Source organism: Durotheca rogersii (genome assembly GCF_024521655.1).
Source record: "Durotheca rogersii strain YMJ 92031201 chromosome Unknown GGS23scaffold_11, whole genome shotgun sequence".
NCBI classification, from domain to species: domain Eukaryota; kingdom Fungi; phylum Ascomycota; class Sordariomycetes; order Xylariales; family Xylariaceae; genus Durotheca; species Durotheca rogersii.
The window spans coordinates 21,093-42,744 of NW_026251242.1; the positions used below are offsets into that span (position 1 = coordinate 21,093).

Consider the following 21,652-nt stretch of genomic DNA (forward strand, 5'->3'; position numbering starts at 1 on the left):
CTTATTATTTAATCCTTTTAATCGAATATTCCTAGCGGTATTTAATCGTTTAACGGTACGTTATTTACGGGTTAAACTTTACGCGACTTAGGCTTATATATAGTATTAATTAAAAACGTACGTTTAGCTTAGTATGTTAATTCCGAAATAAAGGCTAGGTTTCGCTTATATTATTTCGACTCTTACGTCGTATATCGAATTACCTTCGTAACGGCTTTATTAAAGACGTAAAGGAATTCTTTATCGCTTAATCTAACGATCGCTTTATTTTCCTTATTTAAACTAAGTTCGAAGGCCGATAAGTCCTTAGCGTCGAAGATAAGTATTACTTTTATATCGTCGTTATAAAGGCAGGCATAATTAATTTTAACTTAAAGGCTAGTATCGGTTTCTAAATACTCGGCTAGGAACGCGTTTTTAGGCTTATATACGTTATTAAAGCGGCTTAGGATATTAATGGTATCTAGTTTTCTTAATCGCCGAGTATAAGGCTTAGTAGCGTATCGCTTCTTAAGTTAATAGCGAGAGAGATTATTATCCGGGCCGAGCTAAAGTTAACGGTTCCTATAAAGGTACTTCCGTCGAATTCGAGTTTTATACGGGATTAAAAGATAAAGTTTATACTAAGTAATAAAAGGTAATTAACGAACCTATCTTTAACGACGTAGATCGATAAGCGAAGGTAATAATCGATAAGCTAAATAAAACCGTCGATTATTCCTATATATAAGGTCTTTATAAAGGATTTAAAACCTCGCTATATCGCCTTAGTACCGGTTATAAGAAGACGCTACTTCTTTACGTAACTTTCTACGATTATATTGAACTACGTCCCTATATCGATTACCGTAAATACGAGAGCTTCGTTCCCGTTAGGTCCTACGTTAACTATTAGCTTAGGAAAAAGCCGGATATAGTTTTTAATATCCTTTGCGATAATAAAATTTACCGTTATTTTACTCGAAGGATTAATAAACGAGGCGGTAGTTTATAATACGTTAAGTATTTTAACGCTTTCTTTCCGATCCTTTTATACCTATTCCTTTATAATCTTAATAACCTTAGGTTAACTTTCGTTAATCTTTATAACGCGTATCGTAAGGTACTTAATTACTTATTTTAAAAACCCGGGTATAAACTTAATTAGGTCGTTTTACGAAACCTCGAAGCGTTTTTTATTATTCTTATTAATTTTATCTAGCTAAAACTCTTTTAATAGTTCGTTAATAATCTTCGCTTTCTTAACTAGGTCGTTCGTATTTAAAGTAGCGTTTTTACTAGCTTTAATCGATCTACGCTTAAGTTATAACGATAGGACCTCTATATCCTCTTAATCAGGTACTTCTCTTTTAATATACTTACCGTTAGAACCTCTAGCTCGCTTAACTACGTTAACTTCGACTAAGTCCGTTTTAATAATACCTTTATAATAATAAATACCTTCGTCGTCGATAAAACTCTTAGTTTAATTATAACTTAAGATCCTAGTCTCGTATAATTCGTAGTTATATTTACGTTCGATTATTTAAATAACGTTAATTTCCGATATAGCTCTAGGTATTTCTTCCTACTTCGGTATTATATCTTCGTTTTTAAAGTATCGTAAATCGAGGGATATAAGCTTTAACTTTCCGGCTAAATAATAATATACTATCCTACGTACTTACTCTAGAGATTCCTTACTTTAATATACGTAAAATAAGATATAATAAGCGATTAGTTCTTTTTTACGCTTAACTTAGGTAATAATCGATCCTAGGACTAGTATTAACTCTAGCTTATCTAGGTTTCCGTTCTCGAGGTAGTATAGTTACTTATTACTCCTATAGTAGAAACGATTCTACGTTATATCCATTAATAGCGGGTAGCGGCTATAGTTATAAAGCCGATCGAAAGTATTATAAAATTAGTATTCGAATTTCCTATAATTACTCGTTTAAATTAATGGAATCTTATTACGTATACCTCGGTAGTTTAATATAATATTACGTTTAGAACTTATTAAGGTTCTTTTATTAATTTATAGGTTATAAAGACTTAAGTTCCGAACCGCGTTTACTAGGAACGGGTTTTCTTATTAATATTATTAATCGGCGCCGTACGTATCCCTAGGGCTATAAGAGCTACTCTTTTAACGGTAGTTCTACGAAGTTATCTTTATCTTTAAAGCGTTAAGTCGGTTATAGAAAGCCTATATATTAGCTTCTTAACTAGTACTTAGGTAGCCGTAAGAAGGTTTAGGCTACGAGGAAGGCGGTAGTAAAGGCATTTAAAGGCTAAGAGTCGTTAATCGTTAAACTATCTATATTATAAGCTTCTCGGGCTTCTCGAAAGTTACTATCTTTTATTATCGTCGTTCCTCGGCTTAGATTTTATCGGTAATTTATACTACTATACGACGTTCCGCTTACTTATAAAGCTAGATATAAAGAATCCGGTAATCGATATTTCCGATCTTATTATAGTTATAGTTTTCCGTCTTATAGAACTTTATAATTAACGATATCCGGAATTTATCGGTTAAGTATCCTACTTTTTAAGGAAGCTTTCCGTTATCGTTTACGAACTTAAAGAAACGTTTATAGTTTATAAGATACGTAAAAATCGCCTTAGGATTATTAATTACGTTACCTCGTTTTAGTTATACGAGTTTACGTTTAACGTTAGCTTAACTTAGTCTATCGGTAATTTTAAAACGATACTTTAGGGTTATAACGATAACTCTTTAGATCGTTTAATCCTTCGTAACGTTATTAATACGCTCCTTAATAGTTTTAGTCGTAATTTATTCGCCGATCTTTTTAATTTTATCGTCGTCGCTTATACGGTAACGGTTAAATAATCGATCTACCCTTTCTAGCTATTAGGTTATATTATATTCGTTAAACTTAAGCCTAGCATAATCGGTAGGGTTAGGGAATCTAATAGCTAGTATTACGATAATCGGGATAGCTACCGGTATATTCTAGTTACTAGAGGCCTCGTTATTATTATTCTAAGATAATGCTATAAGGATTAGCGGGATAAGTATAGAGCCGCGGGTAAGGGGTAGCTAAGTAAGAGTTTTATCGTCGTCCTCCTCCTCTTCGGGCGGATATAAGGGCGGAAAGCTAATATCGACTCTTAAGGTTTTTATTAGTAATTTAATCTTTATTACTTTAGGTCCCGATAGCGATTTATTCCGTTTCCTAGCTATATATTCCGTTTAGTTTAATAATACGAGGTATTAAGTAAAAAGAAAGATAGTAAGGGTTTTATTATCTAATATAGGGGTAAAGGTATAATAACTATTATCTATATCCTAATACTTTTCCTTTAATATAGGTATGTTATTATTTATTATATTATTCCGATCGATAAGATCCGGGTATTATACGAGCTTTTCTAATCGGCTAACGCCTAATTAAAATACGATACGTATTCCTTAGACTAATAGTTTAATTATTATAAATAAGTCGACGATAATTCCTTTTATTAAGGTTTAGAACTCCTAACGTATAACCTTCGTTAAGGTAATACGTATAGGAAATAAATCCCGAATAAAGGATCGCGTTAGATACGATACCGGTTATAGCTATAAGCCGGTTTCGATTTAACGGAAGTTATTTAATAATATTAGCGGTATTACCGCTAGGCGTCGTTTTACGCCTATATTAATACTTTTCGCTATATTAATTATTAGTTAGTAATATAAGGCTAGCTTATATATAGATATACCTATTAATTCGACTTTAGTTCCGTTTCCCTAATTCTTTATATTTACGTAGTCTTATTAATATTAATTCCTAATTCTCTTTAAAACTATCGGTTATTAGTAGCTATTAATCTATTAATTCCTATCTATATTATTAATATAAATATTTATATTATATCGTATATTATATCGTCGAGTTATTATACCTAGGTATCCTAAAATACCTTTAGTATAATGAGTTATTAGTATTTATATATTTAATTTATATCGATTAATAAGTTTAGAAGGAAAAAGAAGCTATCGTAAGATCGGTTAAGGTATAATTATTATTAGCCTTTATCCGCTTTTAATATTAATAAGGAAATAACGGGTCGTATAGGTTATTATAATTTATATTAAGGCGTTCGTACGTCTTCTATATAGTAGGTAAATAACTATAAGGAGGTTGCCTTAATCGCTATAAGCTTTATTTATTCGCACGAGATATTCTATATTATTAGCGGTTCGGGAAAGCGGTTAATATCGAGGGCTAAATACTATCCCTAATAGCGGTAGTTTTACGACGAAAGTTCTTCGGGTTTTACGGGTTCCTCTATATAATAAATAAATAATTATATAAGGAATATCTTAATCGGTATAAACGCGGTTTAGTCGTCGTATTATATCGTAATATCGATAGCTTATTAGCATGATAAGTATTAAAGGCTAAGTAATATTCTAATAATAATAGTATCGTTATAAAAGTTCCCGGGCTTATACGTATCTTCCTATAGTAAATAAATAACTATAAAGCGGAATACTTTATTTAACGTAAAACGCGGGCTACTTCGCGGGTTAAATAACGGTACCGACGGCGATCGGTATCCTTTAAATCCTAGTAGCGTAATAGAAACTCCGTAGATTAAAGGTTAAAGGGTCGAAAAAGTCATAGGGTAGTCGCTATTAAGGAGGAGTAAAGCGTACGCGATATTAAAGACCCGGATATATTTACTCGAAAGTATACTTTATCGAAGACTATAGTACGTACGATGGTCCAAGATAGATAGAACTAATATCGCTATATTAATCGAAAGGCAAGGAATTTGATGTAGTTATCGTATCTTAGTTATGCCCCTTAGTCGTAGAGATATAGTAGTCGCTAGCCCGAAGGCATAAGAGGTAAGGGGAGAAAAAAGGTAAAACGTAAAAGCTATTTATTCGGCTAAGCGGTACGACGAAGTAACTTAAGCGCTTATAATTAAAATAGATATATTAATCGGAGAACGACGAATCTAATAATAAAAACGAATCTTTAATTAAAGCAAAAATAGTAAAGATAGTAATTTAGTTAGGTAATAAATTAGATGATAAGTATAGTATGTCCCGTACTTACGGGAGCTATGGTTACTCTATATAGGTATAAGGCCTATCGTAACGTATTACGTAATGCATTAAGAGGGCATGTCTTACCGTACTACTATACTATAAAAGGGTTATCCTAATTAATATAAACGTAGTTTAATCGTCGTATTATATCGTAGTATCGATAACTTAAAGGCGTCGTTAGTATTTAAAGGCTAAACGTTATTCTAATAGTAATAATATCATTATAAAAGTTCCTGGGCTTATACGTACCTCCTTATAGTAAATAAATAACTATAAAGTAAAATACTTTATTTAACGTAAAACGCGGACTACTTCGCGCATTATATAGCGGCGCCGATAGCGATCGGTATCTTTTAGATCCTAATAGCGTAATAAGAACTCTATAGACTAAAGGTTAAGGGTTCGAAAAAGCTATAAGGTAGTCGCTATTAGAAAAGAATAAAGCGTACGCGATATTAAAGTCCTTGATAAACTTATTCGAAAGTATACTCTATTAAAGACTATAATACGTACGATGGTCTAAAATAAATAAAACTAGTATTACTATATTAATCGAGAGACGAAGAATCCAATATAATTATTATATCTTAGGTATACCCCCTTAATCGTAAAGATATAATAGTCGTTAGCCCGTAGGTATAAGAACTAAGGAAAGAAAAGGAACTAAACGTAAAAGTTATTTATTCGGCTATAGCGGTACGAGGAAGTAATTTAAGCGTCTATAATTAAGATAGATATACTAATCGGAGAACGACGAATTTAATAATAAAAACGAATCTTTAATTAACGTAAAAATAATGAAGATAGTAATCTAGCTAAGTAATAAACTTAATAATAAGTATGGTATAGCCCGTACTTACGAGAGCTATAGTTACTCTATATAGGTATAAGGCCTATCATAGCGTGTCATGTGATGTATCAAGAGGGCATGTCTTACCGTACCACTACACTAGCTGCCGTTTTTAGCTAGCCGATCAATTGATTACAGCTATTTATAGCTATAATCTAGATTAATCGACATAAGGCTAGTTATTGGCAGTTAGGTAGCCGTTTTCGTGCCTCTATCACAGCGTGCCTGCACTGCTCCTATTCAGTAGTTAAAGGCGTATAACGCCGTTAACTAGAGGGTATATTATATAGAAATTATACATTAGGTTGCTCTTCTTCGTTACCTACCTTAGTAATAAGAGCTTTTATATATACGTTCTTATTACTTCTATTCCTTTAGCTAGTTCTTAGATAGAATAAGACCTTTTTCCTTCCTTTTACTCCTCTCGTTACTTGTAAGATAGCTCCTCGCACGCGCTCTCGCATACGTAGCTTCTTTGTCTAGCTATGTAACAAATTCTAAAATAAGAAGCTTTTTATATAGCTCGTTTTATAAGTACCATATGTTACATGGTAACAGGCTACCCCCCTACGAGGCCATCTGTCTCTAATTAAAAAACGCTAAAACTAACTTATTCTAATTATATCGTTACTCTTTAACTTTGAAGCTATTTAAGAATACTATAAATCTAGTTTATATAAGTCTTTACTTTTAATTATGCGTTTTCCTAGTTTTAATTAGCCGTATATTAAGGTACATATTATAGGCTAAAACTAGCAGTAAATATAAATATATAGCTATAAAGTATTACTTGATTAATAGAAATAAATACTAATTAAACCTCTATTCAATAAACTTCTTTTGCTATAAAATCTCTTTAGAAGGATCTTCTCACGTTTATTATATAATTTATTATTTAGAAAGGCGTTTCGATATATCGTTTAGCTATTATATATAGCGTTTTATAAACTACGCTAGCTGTTAAGCTTTAGGATAGGTAAGCGTAATTGAAGGTATAATTATAATAACGCTTAATAAATAGGTAAGAGGAATATTAAGGAGGAGCAGAGCGTACGCGATACTAGAGACCCGGATATGTTTACTCGAAAGTGCACTTTATCGAAGACTATAGCACGTACGATGATCCAAAACGGATGAAACTAATATCGCTATATTAATCGAGAGGCAAGGAATCTAATGTAGTTATCGTATCTTAGCTATACCCCTTAGTCGTAGAGATATAGTAGTCGCTAGCCCGAAGGTATAAGAGATAAGAAAAGAAAAGGAATAAAACGTAAAAGTTACTTATTCGGCTATAGCGGTACGACGAAGTAACTTAAGCGCCTATAACTAAGATAAATATATTAATCGGAGAACGACGAATCTAATAGCAAAAACGAATCTTTAATTAAGGCAAAAATAACAAAGATAGCAATCTAGCTAGGTCGTAAACTAGATAATAAGCATAGCATATCCCGTACTTACGGGAGCTATGGTTACTCTATATAGGCATAAGGCCTATCGTAGCGTGTCACGTGATGTATCAAGAGGGCATGTCTTACCGCACCACTACAATATCTTATGATATAAACTTTACGTTAAGAAGAGCTAGGATTGATTTTTAATTATAGCATTATTTGCTGAATTACGTAAGATATCTTAAACGCGAACAGCGATTTATAGCTTTTTAATAAAAAATAACTTTATAACTTTTTAAAGCCTAATTTCTTAATTACGTTAAAGTCCGGGCGTAAAACTAAAGCTTCTCGCTTTAACTACTTTAATAAAAGAATTATAAATTAGTATTTCAATGTCCTGAAAGCCGAATACGGCTGGATATAACCTTATCTTACCTTTAACGTCGATAAGGAAGGAATTATATTTAGTTAATGTAAGTACCCTCTTCTATTATTATCTTTCCGTTTTCCGTATTATCTAAGGTATTAAAGCTCGATGGCTTAATTCTGGAGAGTTTAAATATTAAAAAAGCGATTGTTAAAAACTTTTAGATTAGAACCTAAGCTTTGTTTATCGGGTATATTAACGCTATGGGCCTTACTTTTGACCGGGTATTATCTTTAAAGAAAAGGAGCTCAAAATTACTTAGTTTATAGATTAATTTATAAATATTGCCGATTAATACTTTATGACTTTAAATAACAGCTAGTCAGATAACTACATTGCATTAAAGTAGCTAAAGGAGGTATTTATTAATATAACGGATAGTTTTCTTTTCTATGAATTCAACGCCTATTTATTAGTTTCAAACGACTATAAAAGCTATATTATTATTAATCTATCTATTTCTTAATTGATTAACGTTAATTCCGTACTTTTAAGAAGGTTTTTCCTTTAAAAAAAGTGCGTATTATTAACGTATTACGATCTTGAGATAAGTCTATAGCTACTTATTTTCGATATAATATTAACTTCTATTTCTTATCAACATATATCTTTAACGACTTATAACCACTTCATAACAGCTTATTTAACGCTTTTAAAATAGTCTATAGAAAGTATTTAAGTTAATTATATTTCCTAATAAATACCGTACTGAGTAATAAGTTAATCCTTTCATGTTATTTATACGTGGTAAAAATCAACGCCTTTACTAAAAAGATTATTTATACTGATTTTTGGGTAATTAAAAATTAATTAATAAGCTATTATTCTATCCGGAGGACAGTTATAATACGTCAAACCCCTTGTTATGTTAATTAATTACGGGGTTAAATACCCCTATAAATACCTCTGTAAATGCGGCATCATTTAGGGAATACTTTATTTTTATTAGCTGAAAGTTCGTATACGCCGCTTTAATTAGTTGAAAGTTCGTACAGCCTATTTAAAAGAAATGCATCTAATAAAACCGTAGCATACCCGTCTATTACTATTTATTCATTAACGCGTGGATTTCCTATCTATTTTAATCCTATTTATATATAGATTAATCTGGGTTAGTTTCTCCCTATTTAATCTAGGTCAGTTTCTCTCTATTCAATCCAGGTCAGTTTCTCCTTATTCAATCAAGAATCGATTACTAATCAATACCTTTTCGCAGTTTAAACGTCGATTCCTACTTACCTCTTTTTCCGTAGCCTTCGGAGAGGTTCTAGGTTTTCGGTACGAACACTTAGAGAAGCACAGAGTGCTTCAACGTATTTTAATAAATAATTTAATATAAATTAAAAATTTGCTATATATAATTTCTTATGTTTTTTTAAGAGTTTTTCTATAATAAATAAAATTAGTAAACGTAAAAGTCGTTATTAAATAAACTAAGTATACTTTTCATATCTCTCTATCCTTCAAATAAGTTAGTATTTTTAGCATAAACATTAAAAATAAGTCTAAGCTATTCTACTTCGCAGAATAATTCATGTATTCTTTTAATTTCGCCTTTTTTCTTATTGTTAATTATTAAATTATTATCTCAAGCCTCGGACGGCTATTTTCTTAATTAGTATTTACATAACAATTCTCTAGCTATTTACCTTCTCTAACTTAGCTTGCTTTTTTGTGCTCAGCAGATACGTTCGCCCTTAAGCCTTATTAAGCCCCCTGCAACTCATTCGTCATTATGTGCAGCCTGTTGGCGTAGGGATATCTGCTTCCCTTATACCCACCGTACGTGCAGTTCGTATGCTGTTAGAACTCGCCTCAACTTACCTTGATGTCTGCCTCCTACCCGATCCTGCCTCCTAATTGAGACCCTGTTTATATTCTGTGACCAGCGCCTTTCTGCCTATAGCCAGCAAAGTGAGCTGTGGCTATGACAGGTTGAACCGCGTGCGTGCGTCTGCGCACTTCAGCTCCACCTACCTACGTCGTCGCCTCTAACCCCCTCAACAGAACAACGATTAGGACTCGTCTGGCCCGGCATTTACTGCTTGATTCCGAGCCGCGCCTCGGAGAGGAACTCTATCAATCCCCAGGCCTACCTCCAAGTCACACTTGGGCCGGTTCGCTGTGCTTCGGCTCCAGGACTGTTGGATCCTTGTTCGGATCGGCGCCTACGCATCATTGTTGATTCAGCCTCACCTCCACCAATTTCGTGGGGAGGTATCTCCTACCCGAGTTCTTTGTCATTGCCCTACTTTCCATTCCCCGTCCACTATTTTAACTACCCTCTTGACAGACGTCGATTTGTTTGGTATAGCCTAGCTTTCTTTCCTCTCGTTCCGCCCTCTGTTTGTTTTTTCGTCTCCTTATTCTTCTCATCATAACTCTTCTTTTTCATCCTCCGTCCTTCGCCTCTTCCTTTTCGTGGCTGTTGAATGTGAATTTACTGTCCTTAGATGAGAGACGCTACGCCGCCCCCTATTTCCACCTCGGGATGCAACGGCAGGTAGATAACATGTCGTCCAGCTCGTCAGGAAAGGCGCCTAGGGTGCTTGCTTGCGTAAGTCGCTATACCGCCACCTGTCAGCTCTTGAAAGGCCTTCATTCTCACCTACAAGTCCCTACACAGGTCTTATGTCAGAGTAGAAAGATCAAATGTGACCGCAAAACCCCTTGCTCCAACTGCATTAAAGTGAGTTCCCTAATCCGAAGTCTCTATCTAGGTCGCCCTAACACTACAGCCCCTAAGGCCAATTCTACATGCACACCCAGCACACCGGCGCCTGCGCGGAAGAGGAGGCGGCCTAACCAGGATTTGCAGCAAAGGCTTGCTCGGTGTGAAAAATTGCTATCAGAGTATGCCACTGCAAAGCCCTCGGCTCCGTCCTCTACGGAGTCTCCAGGCCGGGATCAGAATTGGATGCCTACAGGAAAACTCATAGTTGATGACGGCGGCGTTAAGTTTGTAGACAGCTTCTTATGGGGAAGTATTCATGGCGAAGTAAGTCGTGTCTCTCATCCCCTGCCTTCCCCCTGGGCCGCTTTCGATTTTTATGCAGTTGCGCTTGGCAAACCTTTGGATTCTAATTGTCCCCAGCTAGCTGCGATGCGTGAAATACTAGAAGATGACGAAAACGCAGATGACCCGTGTACTCCGGCGGACTCGCAATCGCCGGATCCCAATACAGGCCTGATCCTGTCGGATACGTCTGATGCTAATCTGGAAGATCTGCACCCTATGCCGGCACATGTATTTTACCTGTGGCATATTTTTCTTGAAAGGGTCAACCCGTTGACTAAAGTGATACACGTACCCACAGTCCAGCCGCTTCTCGTTGAAGCTGCCACCAGTAGAGCCAACGTACCTAAGAACATCGAGGCGCTATTGTTCTCCATATATTCTATGGCTGTTGTGGCATTAGCGGAGGAAGAATGTGTAGAACGGTTTGGTTCAACGAAAGAAGAGGCTTACAGCCGATTTTCCAGCGGCTGTCGTGTTGCCCTCATGCGTATCGGCATCCTCAAGAATTACGACATGGTGGTGTTGCAAGCGCTGGTGATATATTTGGTACGCATGAAGGAGTACCCTACAGCAGCAGAGTCTGACTGACATGGCCCTCTTAGTTGTCTCTACCGGGTCGCTACGACCGTCATGCAGCATGGATTCTCAACGGCGTGACGGTGAGAATCGCGCAGAAGATGGGGCTTCATAGGGACGGCGACTTTCTCGGGCTCTCGCCTTTCGAGACAGAGATTCGGCGGCGGGTCTGGTGGCGTATCGTATTGCTCGATGCCATGTATGCCCTGATGTCTGGTCTAGGGCAGTCCCTCCTCCCGCGCTTGTGGGATACGAAGGAACCCCTGAACATTGATGACTCCGATCTCTACCCTTCCATGACGACAATTCGGCCTAAAGATAGCCCGACGGAGATGGTATTCTGTTTGATATGCTGCGAGGTGGCCAAGACCATGGTTGACACGCCAGAACTACACGCAGTCATCCTACAGAATGAGATGGGCTCGGAGACCACGGTACCCGAGAAAATCGAAAGAGCCAAAAACCGTGTTGACGAGTTAGACAAGGCCATCTCAGATATCCTCAGCAAATACAGCGACCTCTCGATGGGGCCCGTCCACATACTAGCTGCCGAGACTCAGTCGATTATGGTTGCTAAGCTGCGAGAACTGATTTGCCCGATGAGGGAACAACCAGAGTGGGGTACCGAAATTTTCACCCCAAAGGATCATTTATTCAAGCTGTCCCTCACAGCGGGGGAGCACATTTTGAAGATGTACCAGTTTTCCAAGACAGGAGGCGCCTTCCTATGGTTTGGTAAGTTTCCGTCTTCCAGGCAATACCCAACTAATGGGCATATAGTGAGGTCTCATTTCCAAATCGAAGTCTTCGTGTATATGGTGGGCCAGCTTAGCTGGCGCACGTCCGGACAGTTGGTAGAGAGGGCGTGGGCCGTTACCGAAGTCTCCTACGGGTACTATTCGGAACTGTACGATCTCTCGGTGAAGGGCCATACGACAGCCGCCATCTTGACGGTCCGTGCTTGGGAGGTTCGTGAAAACGTGCTGCGGGAGGCTACGGGAACCACTCCAGAACGGCCGGGCTACATACTCAAGCTTCAGAGTCTGCTACCACCTGATGAGGCCAAGCAAGCGCACGCCGACCTTCTGCCTGACTTGAAACACCTGAATGTCGGCACGGCAGAACCCACACAAGCAAGCGTCGATGTGAGTTGGGATCAAATGCTAGGGTTTATCGATGCAGGGTCCATCGAGTGGGGAGACATGTTTGGGCAAGCGCAGACGAATTACGGAGGCTTTGGAATGGCGTTTGGTGGCAATGGGCTCGGGTGGATGTAAAACAATCCCCCCCTTGCGGACTTTCAAAAACTCGGTCATCGCTACTCAGGCTATGCAGGATTTTATCCCACTCTGTCTTCACGTGATGGCTTGCCTGCTTTGTGCCGTACGACGGACGCGTTGCGGCTCGGTAGAAAGGACTGCGTGGAAGAAGAAATCCCTGTGGCCGAATTAGTGGGTAGCTGGCCTACTTGTAGCACGCGTTAAGCAGGCCACTGAGGTTGCGGAAGATCTGATATACTAATGTCCTCAAGCCTGGATCTAGAGTGTCGAGTCTGTCGTTTTCTGTGTGCTCGTGGAAGTGCTATTTAACGACGACAAGCCGACGGAGGCCCCCCCCCCCTATTGTGTATGTGCGTTCCGTCAGGATGAGTCTTGCCCCGAGGGCCTCCCCCCTCGCATTGTCCTCAAGCACGTACCTACTTCTCACGTCGACCCGACAGGACACACATACCTGGATGATGTGCCGCCGCACTTGTCTCCTTGAAGCTCGTTATTCTGTGGGGGCTAGAAACATGACGTGTCTTCGCTCTAGCATCTGGAATCGGTCGACAACAACCGTCACTCCGGTGGGCATCACCTGGGCAGGAAGAGGCAATGCAACGAAATCAGCATGTGAAGGAGATCCGACTATTCGGCTGCTTGGTTCCGTGTCCGTTGTTGCGCCGATGTTCCTCGTCCAGACAGCTACGTCACCCATCGTTAGATGAATACCACTCCCTCTTATACGTTCCATGATAATCTTTAGCGGCTGAGTCCCCGTCTTAGTTGTGGCCCAATCTTCCGGCAACGCTTTAGCAGACACCCATTTGTCCACACATATCGTCGACGCTGTCCGTACAGCTCCTTCATATAGAGGCCTCTCGTTCTTGTATCCCTTAGCGTTGCTGTTAGCCACACTTTTGCCACAGCTCTCATTGGTCGAAGCATCTAGGCTGGATATTGGCGAGTGCTGATAGTTCTGTATTATCAGCCTCTTACAGGGAGGGCGGACATGCCCTTCAGTCGCTTATCCCGTCTGTTTCTGATACTTAATCTCATTCCGACAGAGAGCAGCACTTCAACTTCTACATCATAGTATGGTTGGTTTCTTGGCATCGTGCTGTTCTTCGCCTCTACGACTTTTTGGGGTTTGGTACCCTTGGTAACCTCGAGAACCCAAGGTTCCGAGCCGTGCCGTCATCAAATGGCCAACCAAAAAGCAGAATTAGCTGCGGTCCTGTCAGAGCTGCCTATTCATACTTCACAGCGCGGGACGCTTGGCTTAAGTAGCTATCAAGACCAAAATCCGCGCCGAATGTTGATGGAAAGAATAGAGTCATAAAATAACAGGCACTGGACATTTTTGTGTGCGGCGTACTTGGGCATGATTCCCGTCGTGTTCGTCGTCGTCGTAGCCGGATAGATGCCATGTACCGGACCGGGAGGATCAAGAAGGAACATGATTTCGGGATGACAGTACATAATCGGACACACTGGCGGTCCTAGTTCCCTTGGAGAGATACAGTCGCGACCTCGGAGCCAGGCCACGGAGACGGGGATGTCGAGCAGATTAGAAACGCTGGTATCCCAACAGCTTCCAGTATTCGCCCATTCGAACCGATGCTATTTTATTAGAATAACGGGGAAACCCTGTAGGCACAAAACAACACCCCAGCCTATCAATTCGCATCGTGATCTAATAAGCTGTGAGGCATCGATTGCTTGATACTGCTACGATTAATGACTTAACATAGGGGCTGGCGTGCCCGCGTCGTCTCACGTCGCTCCGGGGTACATGTCTATAGCTTGCCATTGGACCTCGCATGACGCCGTTCCCGCCTATCTATGTGCATTTAAGCTGTAGACACGAACAGCGGGACAATTGGCGTAATTGTAAATAGACGACGGCCAGGGAAAAGAGGTGGCAGTTGTGGTTATAGCCGTCCCCCAACGTGAACATCCACCGTGTGCCGCTAAACCTCCGGAATTGACCTTATGCTCGATCCTTGAAACACTGAAATATCGCTACGTGCATACACCATCTCAAGTGTTGGTTGCTACCTCGAGAAGACGCGTTCCCTATCGTTAATGTACATTGTTCATAGCGAACAAAAACTCCGAACGCCTCCTCTACGTGGGTTCTATTTCCTCGCCTGGCCCGAATTGCGAGACCCAATGTTTTTCTATGAATTAGGGTCCAGATGGATATCGAGGTGATGTCGAATATTTCCAAATACAGACAACCGAGAACCAACGAGTAGCCTGGAGCCACAGGTACAGATGAGCGCTCAGCGGACAAAGCAGGTCTGTGTATCGCCTCCCGCTACTTCGTCCCAAGACCGGGCACCTTCTCACACGATAGCAAGGGTATCACACTTCCAACCACACCTTTGCCGAAGATGAGCGGCTGTGGCTTTGTCGGAGACATTATAGGCAATTCAATGGTTGTTAGGTTGCCATATGCCCGCGCCGAGGGGTTTACTGATGCCGAAGCCGACGCCGACCGCTGCCCCAACGATTAGAGCCACGATCAGTACCTTGACAATTATTCTGTTTCGGTTGCTGAGGCGAGCCATGCACTGACAGGACCTGTTGTTGATTTTGGCTGCTCGTGCTTTCTGTCGCCAATGCTCTTGTCCGGGCCAAACAGTGCAATCCGGCTGGGGGATGGTTGCGGTGGTTGTTTTGTTCAGGTGGTCGGAGGATCTAATCGGCATCATGGCCTCGGCGTCGGTGTCAAATCCATTGGGGGCTGATACTGAGCACGGTGTCGATGTGCTAGAATTATGGCGGCTCGTTTCCAGGTTCCTCTCGTGCGCGGGAGAAAGGCGTTGGGTGGAAATCGTCAACGGGCCAAATTCCAATAGCTTATGTTCGTCTACTCCGGTCGAAGCCATTGCCCAGCGATATGTGAAGCGGTGCTGACGCGTGCTAGGGATGTCGGATCCGGAGGAGAGATTTAAGATGCACGCGTGCCCAATTTCGGTGCCCAAGGCTCGAAGTGGACGAATAGCTGACGAGGTACAGGAGGGAAGTGCATATAGACTTATTCCTCGCTGTTCCGGAAAGTAGGCTTGGAGGTTAGGTCTATGCTAGGAAGGGTTTGAGAGAGAGAGGGAGGGGGAGAGGGTTAGTAGGACGAAAAGCTCCAGGCCGAATAATGCCTAGACCAGCAAGACGTCGCCAAGGGGGTAAAAGCCGTAGTCAACAACGTCTACCCTTTCAGCACATGGGAGGAGGGGGGGGGGTGGAAAGAGGGAGAGAAGGAGAGGGAGAGGGAGGGAGTTGTGCGCGCGCGCTGGATATGTTTCGGGATGGGGATGCTGGAGCCGGTTGGGATAGCTCGACGGATGGCGTTAATTGCCCCGGAATCAAGGCTCGGGAGGGAGAACGCGTGCGGTCCCGTCGCCTTGTCAAAAGAAGTCAGGCCGGTAAGTAACCATAACCTTGACATGTATGGCGATACTGCGGAAATGGGCTGCGTGCGCAGCACAGGGACTTGGCGGATGCAGGAACGTGTGCCTAGGAAACCGTATAGTTGAGGGTAGAAACGATGTCTCCCTAGAGATGTGCCTACGTGAATAAGCCATGTAGTGAGTGCAAGGGTGGTCTTGGACCGAGAGAAAGAGAGAGAGATACGCAGGGTAGGATCTTAGTGACTAGAACCTCCTGACCGGGGGGGTAGAGGGGGATCTTGCTGCTATGGGCGAGACGGAAGAGAGAGACGATATATTAATTACCCTTGACGTGATGCGGCCCAGAGGACAGAGTAGGAGATGAAGAACGAACAAGCGAACAATAAACCGACTTCATAGATGAGCCGGACGAGCTAGCAGATAAGAAGGTAGGCAGGCACAGTGACGAATGAATAGAGGGACGGGCAAAACGATTACGCAGCTTCAAAGAGGAATAGAGGTGATCTCGTATGTCATGTTGTACGTCGTATATCGTACCGAAGAACGAGCAGCACAGAACCTCTCAGCTGGCTGAATGAGGGCGCCCATGAAATGATATAGAGAGGAACGTAAATAAACGCGGGTGTAAGGCTGGTCCGGCCTGCCTTGGCATATTATGCCTGGGGCCCACTTTTCAGTAGCTTCTCAGCGTCTGTATTAGATGATATCTGCTACTAGCGTTGTGATTTTAGTTAATTATTCTAGTCTACTTTCAAAATAAAAATAAAATAAAAATTTAACAATGAATAAACTAACCTAAATATTTTTTTTTAATAAAATAAAGATGTTTAAATTTGAAAAAAGAAATTTAACTAAAATAATTAAAAGAAAATAAAATGTTATTATTATTTTTAAAAGAAAAGGGAGTTTTTAACTTTCTTTAAAACTTAATATATTGTAGTGGTGCGGTGGATCTAGGCCACGTAGCCTTTTGGATGTGTATTTATATGAGTCACGCACTTATATTTTCATCAGTTAGACTTAGACCTGTAGCCATCACGACAGCCATCACAGGTTACAGCATTTACTCGTTTCTTGCCATGCCTTTCTAGCTACCTTATTGCTTTCCCGTTTCTAGTCCTTTTCCCAGCTGCCGTTCTCAGCTGGCCGATTAACCGATTCCAGCTGTTTACAGCTGTGATTTTGGTTAATCGGCACTGGGCCAGTTGTTGGCAGTTAGGTAGCCGTTTTCGTACCTTTATCACAGCGTGCCCACGCTGCTCCTGTTCACTACGTAGCCTAGTCCCACCACACCACTATAATATTTAAGCTAATAATAAAGGAATAAAAGAAATAACTATTTATAAAGGAGATATTTTTCGTTTTATATAAACATTAAAGAATATATTAATAAGATCTCTTTTCTTACAGCTAGTTACTTTAAAAGTAGTCGTCGCTGGTTATATAGCCGCCTACCGGCTATATGGCCGGTATCTAGATTTTAAAAAGGCGCCGGTTACGTAATAAGAGTCGGGGGAATGAAAATCTGTAAAGTTACTATATAGTATTCGTACTATTCTGCTTTTTCTAATAGTACCTATTAGTACCTCCTCTAACCGTGGCTCCTAATACTAGAGAAGAAAAAGAGACCTTAAGGAAGTAATAGTACTTTAAGAGGCGGAGGGAGTAGCCCCGGGGACAGATAGCGTATCCCGAGAGACAGAGGTAGTACTTAAGGATACGATACGTATCTTAAGGCACGGAAAGGAAACGAGTTAGGTTATTATTACCAGACGTTAAAGAAAAGGAAGGTAAAGTATCTTTTTTTAAATAGGAGGAGGATTTTATATTTTAAGCTGTACTTATTATAAGGCCTTAGCTAACGTTAGGATATAGTATGTACTTAGCTCCTTAATATAATGCTAGTAGTTATAAGTACAACTTATAATAGTATACTTTTTGTTTTTTCTTCTCGCTTAGCTTTAAATCGTTAATATATGACTTTTATTTAGCGAATTGCTCCTGAAACCGTAATAGATAAATCCTTTTAAGCAGGCTATACGAACTTTTAACTAATTCAAACGCGTATGTGAGCTTTCAGCTAAGAATAATAATGTTTTTTCAAAATTTGTAAGGGTATTTATGAGTATGTTTAACTCTATAATTTATTAGCATGATAGAAAATCTAAGGTATCATAACTATATTCCTGATAAAATAATATAATCTTAATTAATTTAGCTTTCTAGAAAGGCTACCGGGCTTATACCTATAAGGTAAATCAAGAGAGTTACGTAGGTATTAAGATTACTTTACTAAAAGTAATAAAATACAAAAAATAATTTAAATCAATTAATTATTTAAAATGCAAGAAAATAAATAAAGGTAATATAAAGAACTTTTATATAAATCTTAAAAAGCTATAGACTATATTATATATGTAAATTAATGGCTTAGTTAAGTAAACAAGTCACTAGAAAAGAAGTAGGCATACATATATAGATAGCTCTCTACGTAATATTCTTTTTATAATTACGCTTTTATAATAGCTGCTGTAATAGTATAGTGAGACTAGACTATATAGCCTTTTTGATAAGTATTCATATAAATCTCACACTTAGATTCCCGTCGTTTAACCTTAATCTTATATACCTTTATAGTAAAGAATACTACTCCTTTGAACATGCTTTTTATTAACATCGCTATTTAGTTTTGTTTCTTTTTTCTAACTACGTTTTCAACTAGCTGATCAACTAATTATAACTGTTTATAACTATAATCTAGTCTGATTAGCACTAGGCTAGTTATTAGCAATTGCCTAGCTATCGTATATCTACTTTCACAGTGTGTCCACGCTATTTCTCTTTACTATTTAATATTAACAATAGCTATAAAAACTAATAAATCTATACTTATTTTAATACTTTTAAATAATAACTATTAAAATTGAAAAAGTCATTATGTTTATTATAAATAATAACAATAGCGTTTAATATAAAGCAAAATAAAGTTTTTAAATTATTAAAAATATATTTATATTTTTTAATATTTTATATATAATCTTTTTAGGTATTGCTAATAAATCAATATATATATGTATATATATTTAGATTTAAACTTAAATATATTAATATAAAATAAATAATACTCATAATATACTATTAATCTTGACATTATAAAAAATATATATATACCTACTATAGCTTCCTAACTACCTAGCGATGCTGTCTTATTAATTTCTACAATGTATAAAGCTAAAGCTTTGTCTCTACCTAAGGAGGTACAGTGGCCTGCTTAAAGCAATACAGGTACGTAGTATCATCTACCTCGGCCCTGCAATCATGGTACGTGTCCCATTCGTCCCCTTTCTAGTTCCGCTTGCTTAGCTAAATATATCATTCTGATAATTGCCACGAGAAATCAAGCATAGCTAGCTGACCCTAGTCAAGAACATGGACGGTCGTTATACATACGTACACATGCAACGGGCACGCGACGCCGATTTGTTTGAGGACTTCTGCAAGGACAAGCTACCCGATGATGAGATCTACGTGCCACCTCATTACCAACCCATCAATCCGGAGGACGAGGATGATGTCGTTCCTGATCAACATGCCGCCTTTGGAATCCAGAAAGCCACTCAGCACAACAAGGAACCGGCCTGGAAAGATCTTGGTCTAAACGAGCTGATGAGGAAAGGCCCTGCGTCAGGAAAGGTTGGCGATGGGATCATATTTCGAAGGAACGGGTACCAGGGCCTGCCACGGTGAGGACATGCCACGTGTTGGCAGTGAAATGGAGGAAAGGAGTACAAACGGCTTCCACCGCGAGCAAGTTCATGGAAGAGGTTAGTTTCGGGTAGCGGGAGCATCATGATAAATCGGCATGAGTAGCTTCAACCTCTGAAGTATTGCCCATGATCAACAGTGGATCAATTGTAATGGTATCGGGCATGATCCCATACCACTAACCTTGTCCCTTCCTTCACAATATTCTGTGATATGCCGCACCGCCCACAAAATAGACCGAGCCCAACTCCCCCGAATTGTACCGAACGCCATGCAATGCCCCATCAAGTTGCCCCGTGGTCCTCTTTCGACGTGGTAATTCACACATACGTTATCCCTTCCCTAGGTAGCCTTCCCTTTGCATAACCTCGGGGACGAATTTGACTAGAAAGACAGTCCGGCCTGGCCACATCTCTCCCTCCTCCTGCTTTCCCACGCTGTGTGCAGTGACCCTGGCAGGAAAGGCACAGCCGTCACATACGCCCTCGATGATGCCGGCGACATAGGCAGCGCAGTTGAGTTGGCTTAAGTCCTTCGGTACGCTGATGTAGCGGTTAACAAGGGGTTCGTTATCGATGATCATATACTCGTCCGGTTTGTTCGGGTCAGACGATTTTTCAAGTCCGTCCGCCGCCCGCCTGAACAAGTGCTGCCACACGTTTATCTTTATGAAATGCAGGAGGGTAATGATATTCAGCGGCCGGGACTGCGAGCGTGGCGGTTCGCGACAGAGGAGAAGATCAAGGAGCTTAACTCCGATGGGGTGGCCTTGTACGTTGAGACTATTTCGTAAGATAGGATCGCATTAGCAAAACCAGTAAGAGACTGTTGCGCTTTGGTGTCTCTCCCTCTCTTCCGTGCCACCCACCTACCTACACACTCACCGCTTCTCTAAATCTTGAATGCTCTCAATCTTCTTTGATGCATAGCCGACCATCTCGGAGAATAAGTATGCAAAGCTCGCACCGCTGAGCTCCGAGGCCTTGGCTCGGTTTAAGGGCCGATGATATATTGTCTTGCCATTCGTTGGGTAACGCAATCCAGGCTGGTCTTTGCCGCTTGCCTTTACGAGTTGCAGATTTGACATTGCTTCTCTCGAGTAGGTGCTGGTAACTAAGTACGGTAATAGATCTTAGAGAAGAAATGAGGAGGCTCGAGGATGGGCGGCCAATTATGGAATTATAGAGTCATAGATTCACGCCCCCTAGTGCAATTTATAATATTTTAACAGCACTATGATATAGCATTATATATATGTGAAATTAAATAAGTAACAGAGACAAAAAGTCTAAAAATAGTCTTATAATTTGGATTTAATTAAAAAGTATTATACTATTATAAAAAGTTTCAAATTTTTATTAATTACTATATAAATTTATATATATTATTGAAATATTTATCAACTTATATTAACTTGTTTTATAGAATATTAAGAGCAATCTTTTCAAAAAGAAAAGGGTAAATATATATAAGTATTATATATATAAATATATATATAATTAACGATTTTATAGAAAAGTAATAAGGTATATATTTATTTAAAGTGCTGGTAATTAAAATAATGTTACGTAACTAGTAAGAGCTACGTATAGCTTACTAGGTTACGCGTAAAGGAAGTAATGAAATACGGATAAGAAGGTATATATTAACTAATTAGGAAGGAGGAAATATACTAAAGAGTATGGAGTAATCTATAGATATATATAGAAGTGCTTATTTAGTTTAAGTAAGTTAGGTAGTTCCTACTAGGGAAGTATCCCTACGTAATATACCCCCTAGTTAAGTTTACGAAAGTAAGGTTAACTATAGTTCTTTACTCGCGATAGTGGCTTAGGGGGTTACTCCTTAGTCTCGCTATACCTTATTAAGGTTAATCGATTACTA

General features: G+C 39.5%; 4 protein-coding genes across 4 annotated transcripts; 2 read left to right on the top strand and 2 right to left on the bottom strand.

Moving 5' to 3' along the window:
* Positions 1–10,245: 10,245 nt before the first annotated feature.
* On the top strand, positions 10,246–12,605 carry GGS23DRAFT_605304 (fungal-specific transcription factor domain-containing protein; the record flags this gene model as incomplete). The annotated part of the gene is made up of 6 exons (XM_051519736.1): positions 10,246–10,290; positions 10,360–10,422; positions 10,480–10,731; positions 10,828–11,298; positions 11,355–12,063; positions 12,109–12,605. 6 exons carry the CDS (start codon positions 10,246–10,248, stop codon positions 12,603–12,605), a joined length of 2,037 nt encoding a protein of 678 aa, XP_051371443.1.
* Positions 12,606–15,025: 2,420 nt separating this feature from the next.
* GGS23DRAFT_605305 (uncharacterized protein) lies at positions 15,026–15,484 on the bottom strand (the record flags this gene model as incomplete). The annotated part of the gene is made up of 1 exon (XM_051519737.1): positions 15,026–15,484. One exon carries the CDS (start codon positions 15,482–15,484, stop codon positions 15,026–15,028), a length of 459 nt encoding a protein of 152 aa, XP_051371444.1.
* Positions 15,485–19,321: 3,837 nt separating this feature from the next.
* GGS23DRAFT_605306 (Apc13p-domain-containing protein) lies at positions 19,322–19,750 on the top strand (the record flags this gene model as incomplete). The annotated part of the gene is made up of 2 exons (XM_051519738.1): positions 19,322–19,324; positions 19,430–19,750. 2 exons carry the CDS (start codon positions 19,322–19,324, stop codon positions 19,748–19,750), a joined length of 324 nt encoding a protein of 107 aa, XP_051371445.1.
* Positions 19,751–20,099: 349 nt separating this feature from the next.
* Positions 20,100–20,855, bottom strand: GGS23DRAFT_605308 (putative SPP30 protein; the record flags this gene model as incomplete). Its single annotated transcript, XM_051519739.1, has 2 exons — positions 20,100–20,550; positions 20,653–20,855. 2 exons carry the CDS (start codon positions 20,853–20,855, stop codon positions 20,100–20,102), a joined length of 654 nt encoding a protein of 217 aa, XP_051371446.1.
* Between the last annotated feature and the right edge of the window lie 797 nt (positions 20,856–21,652).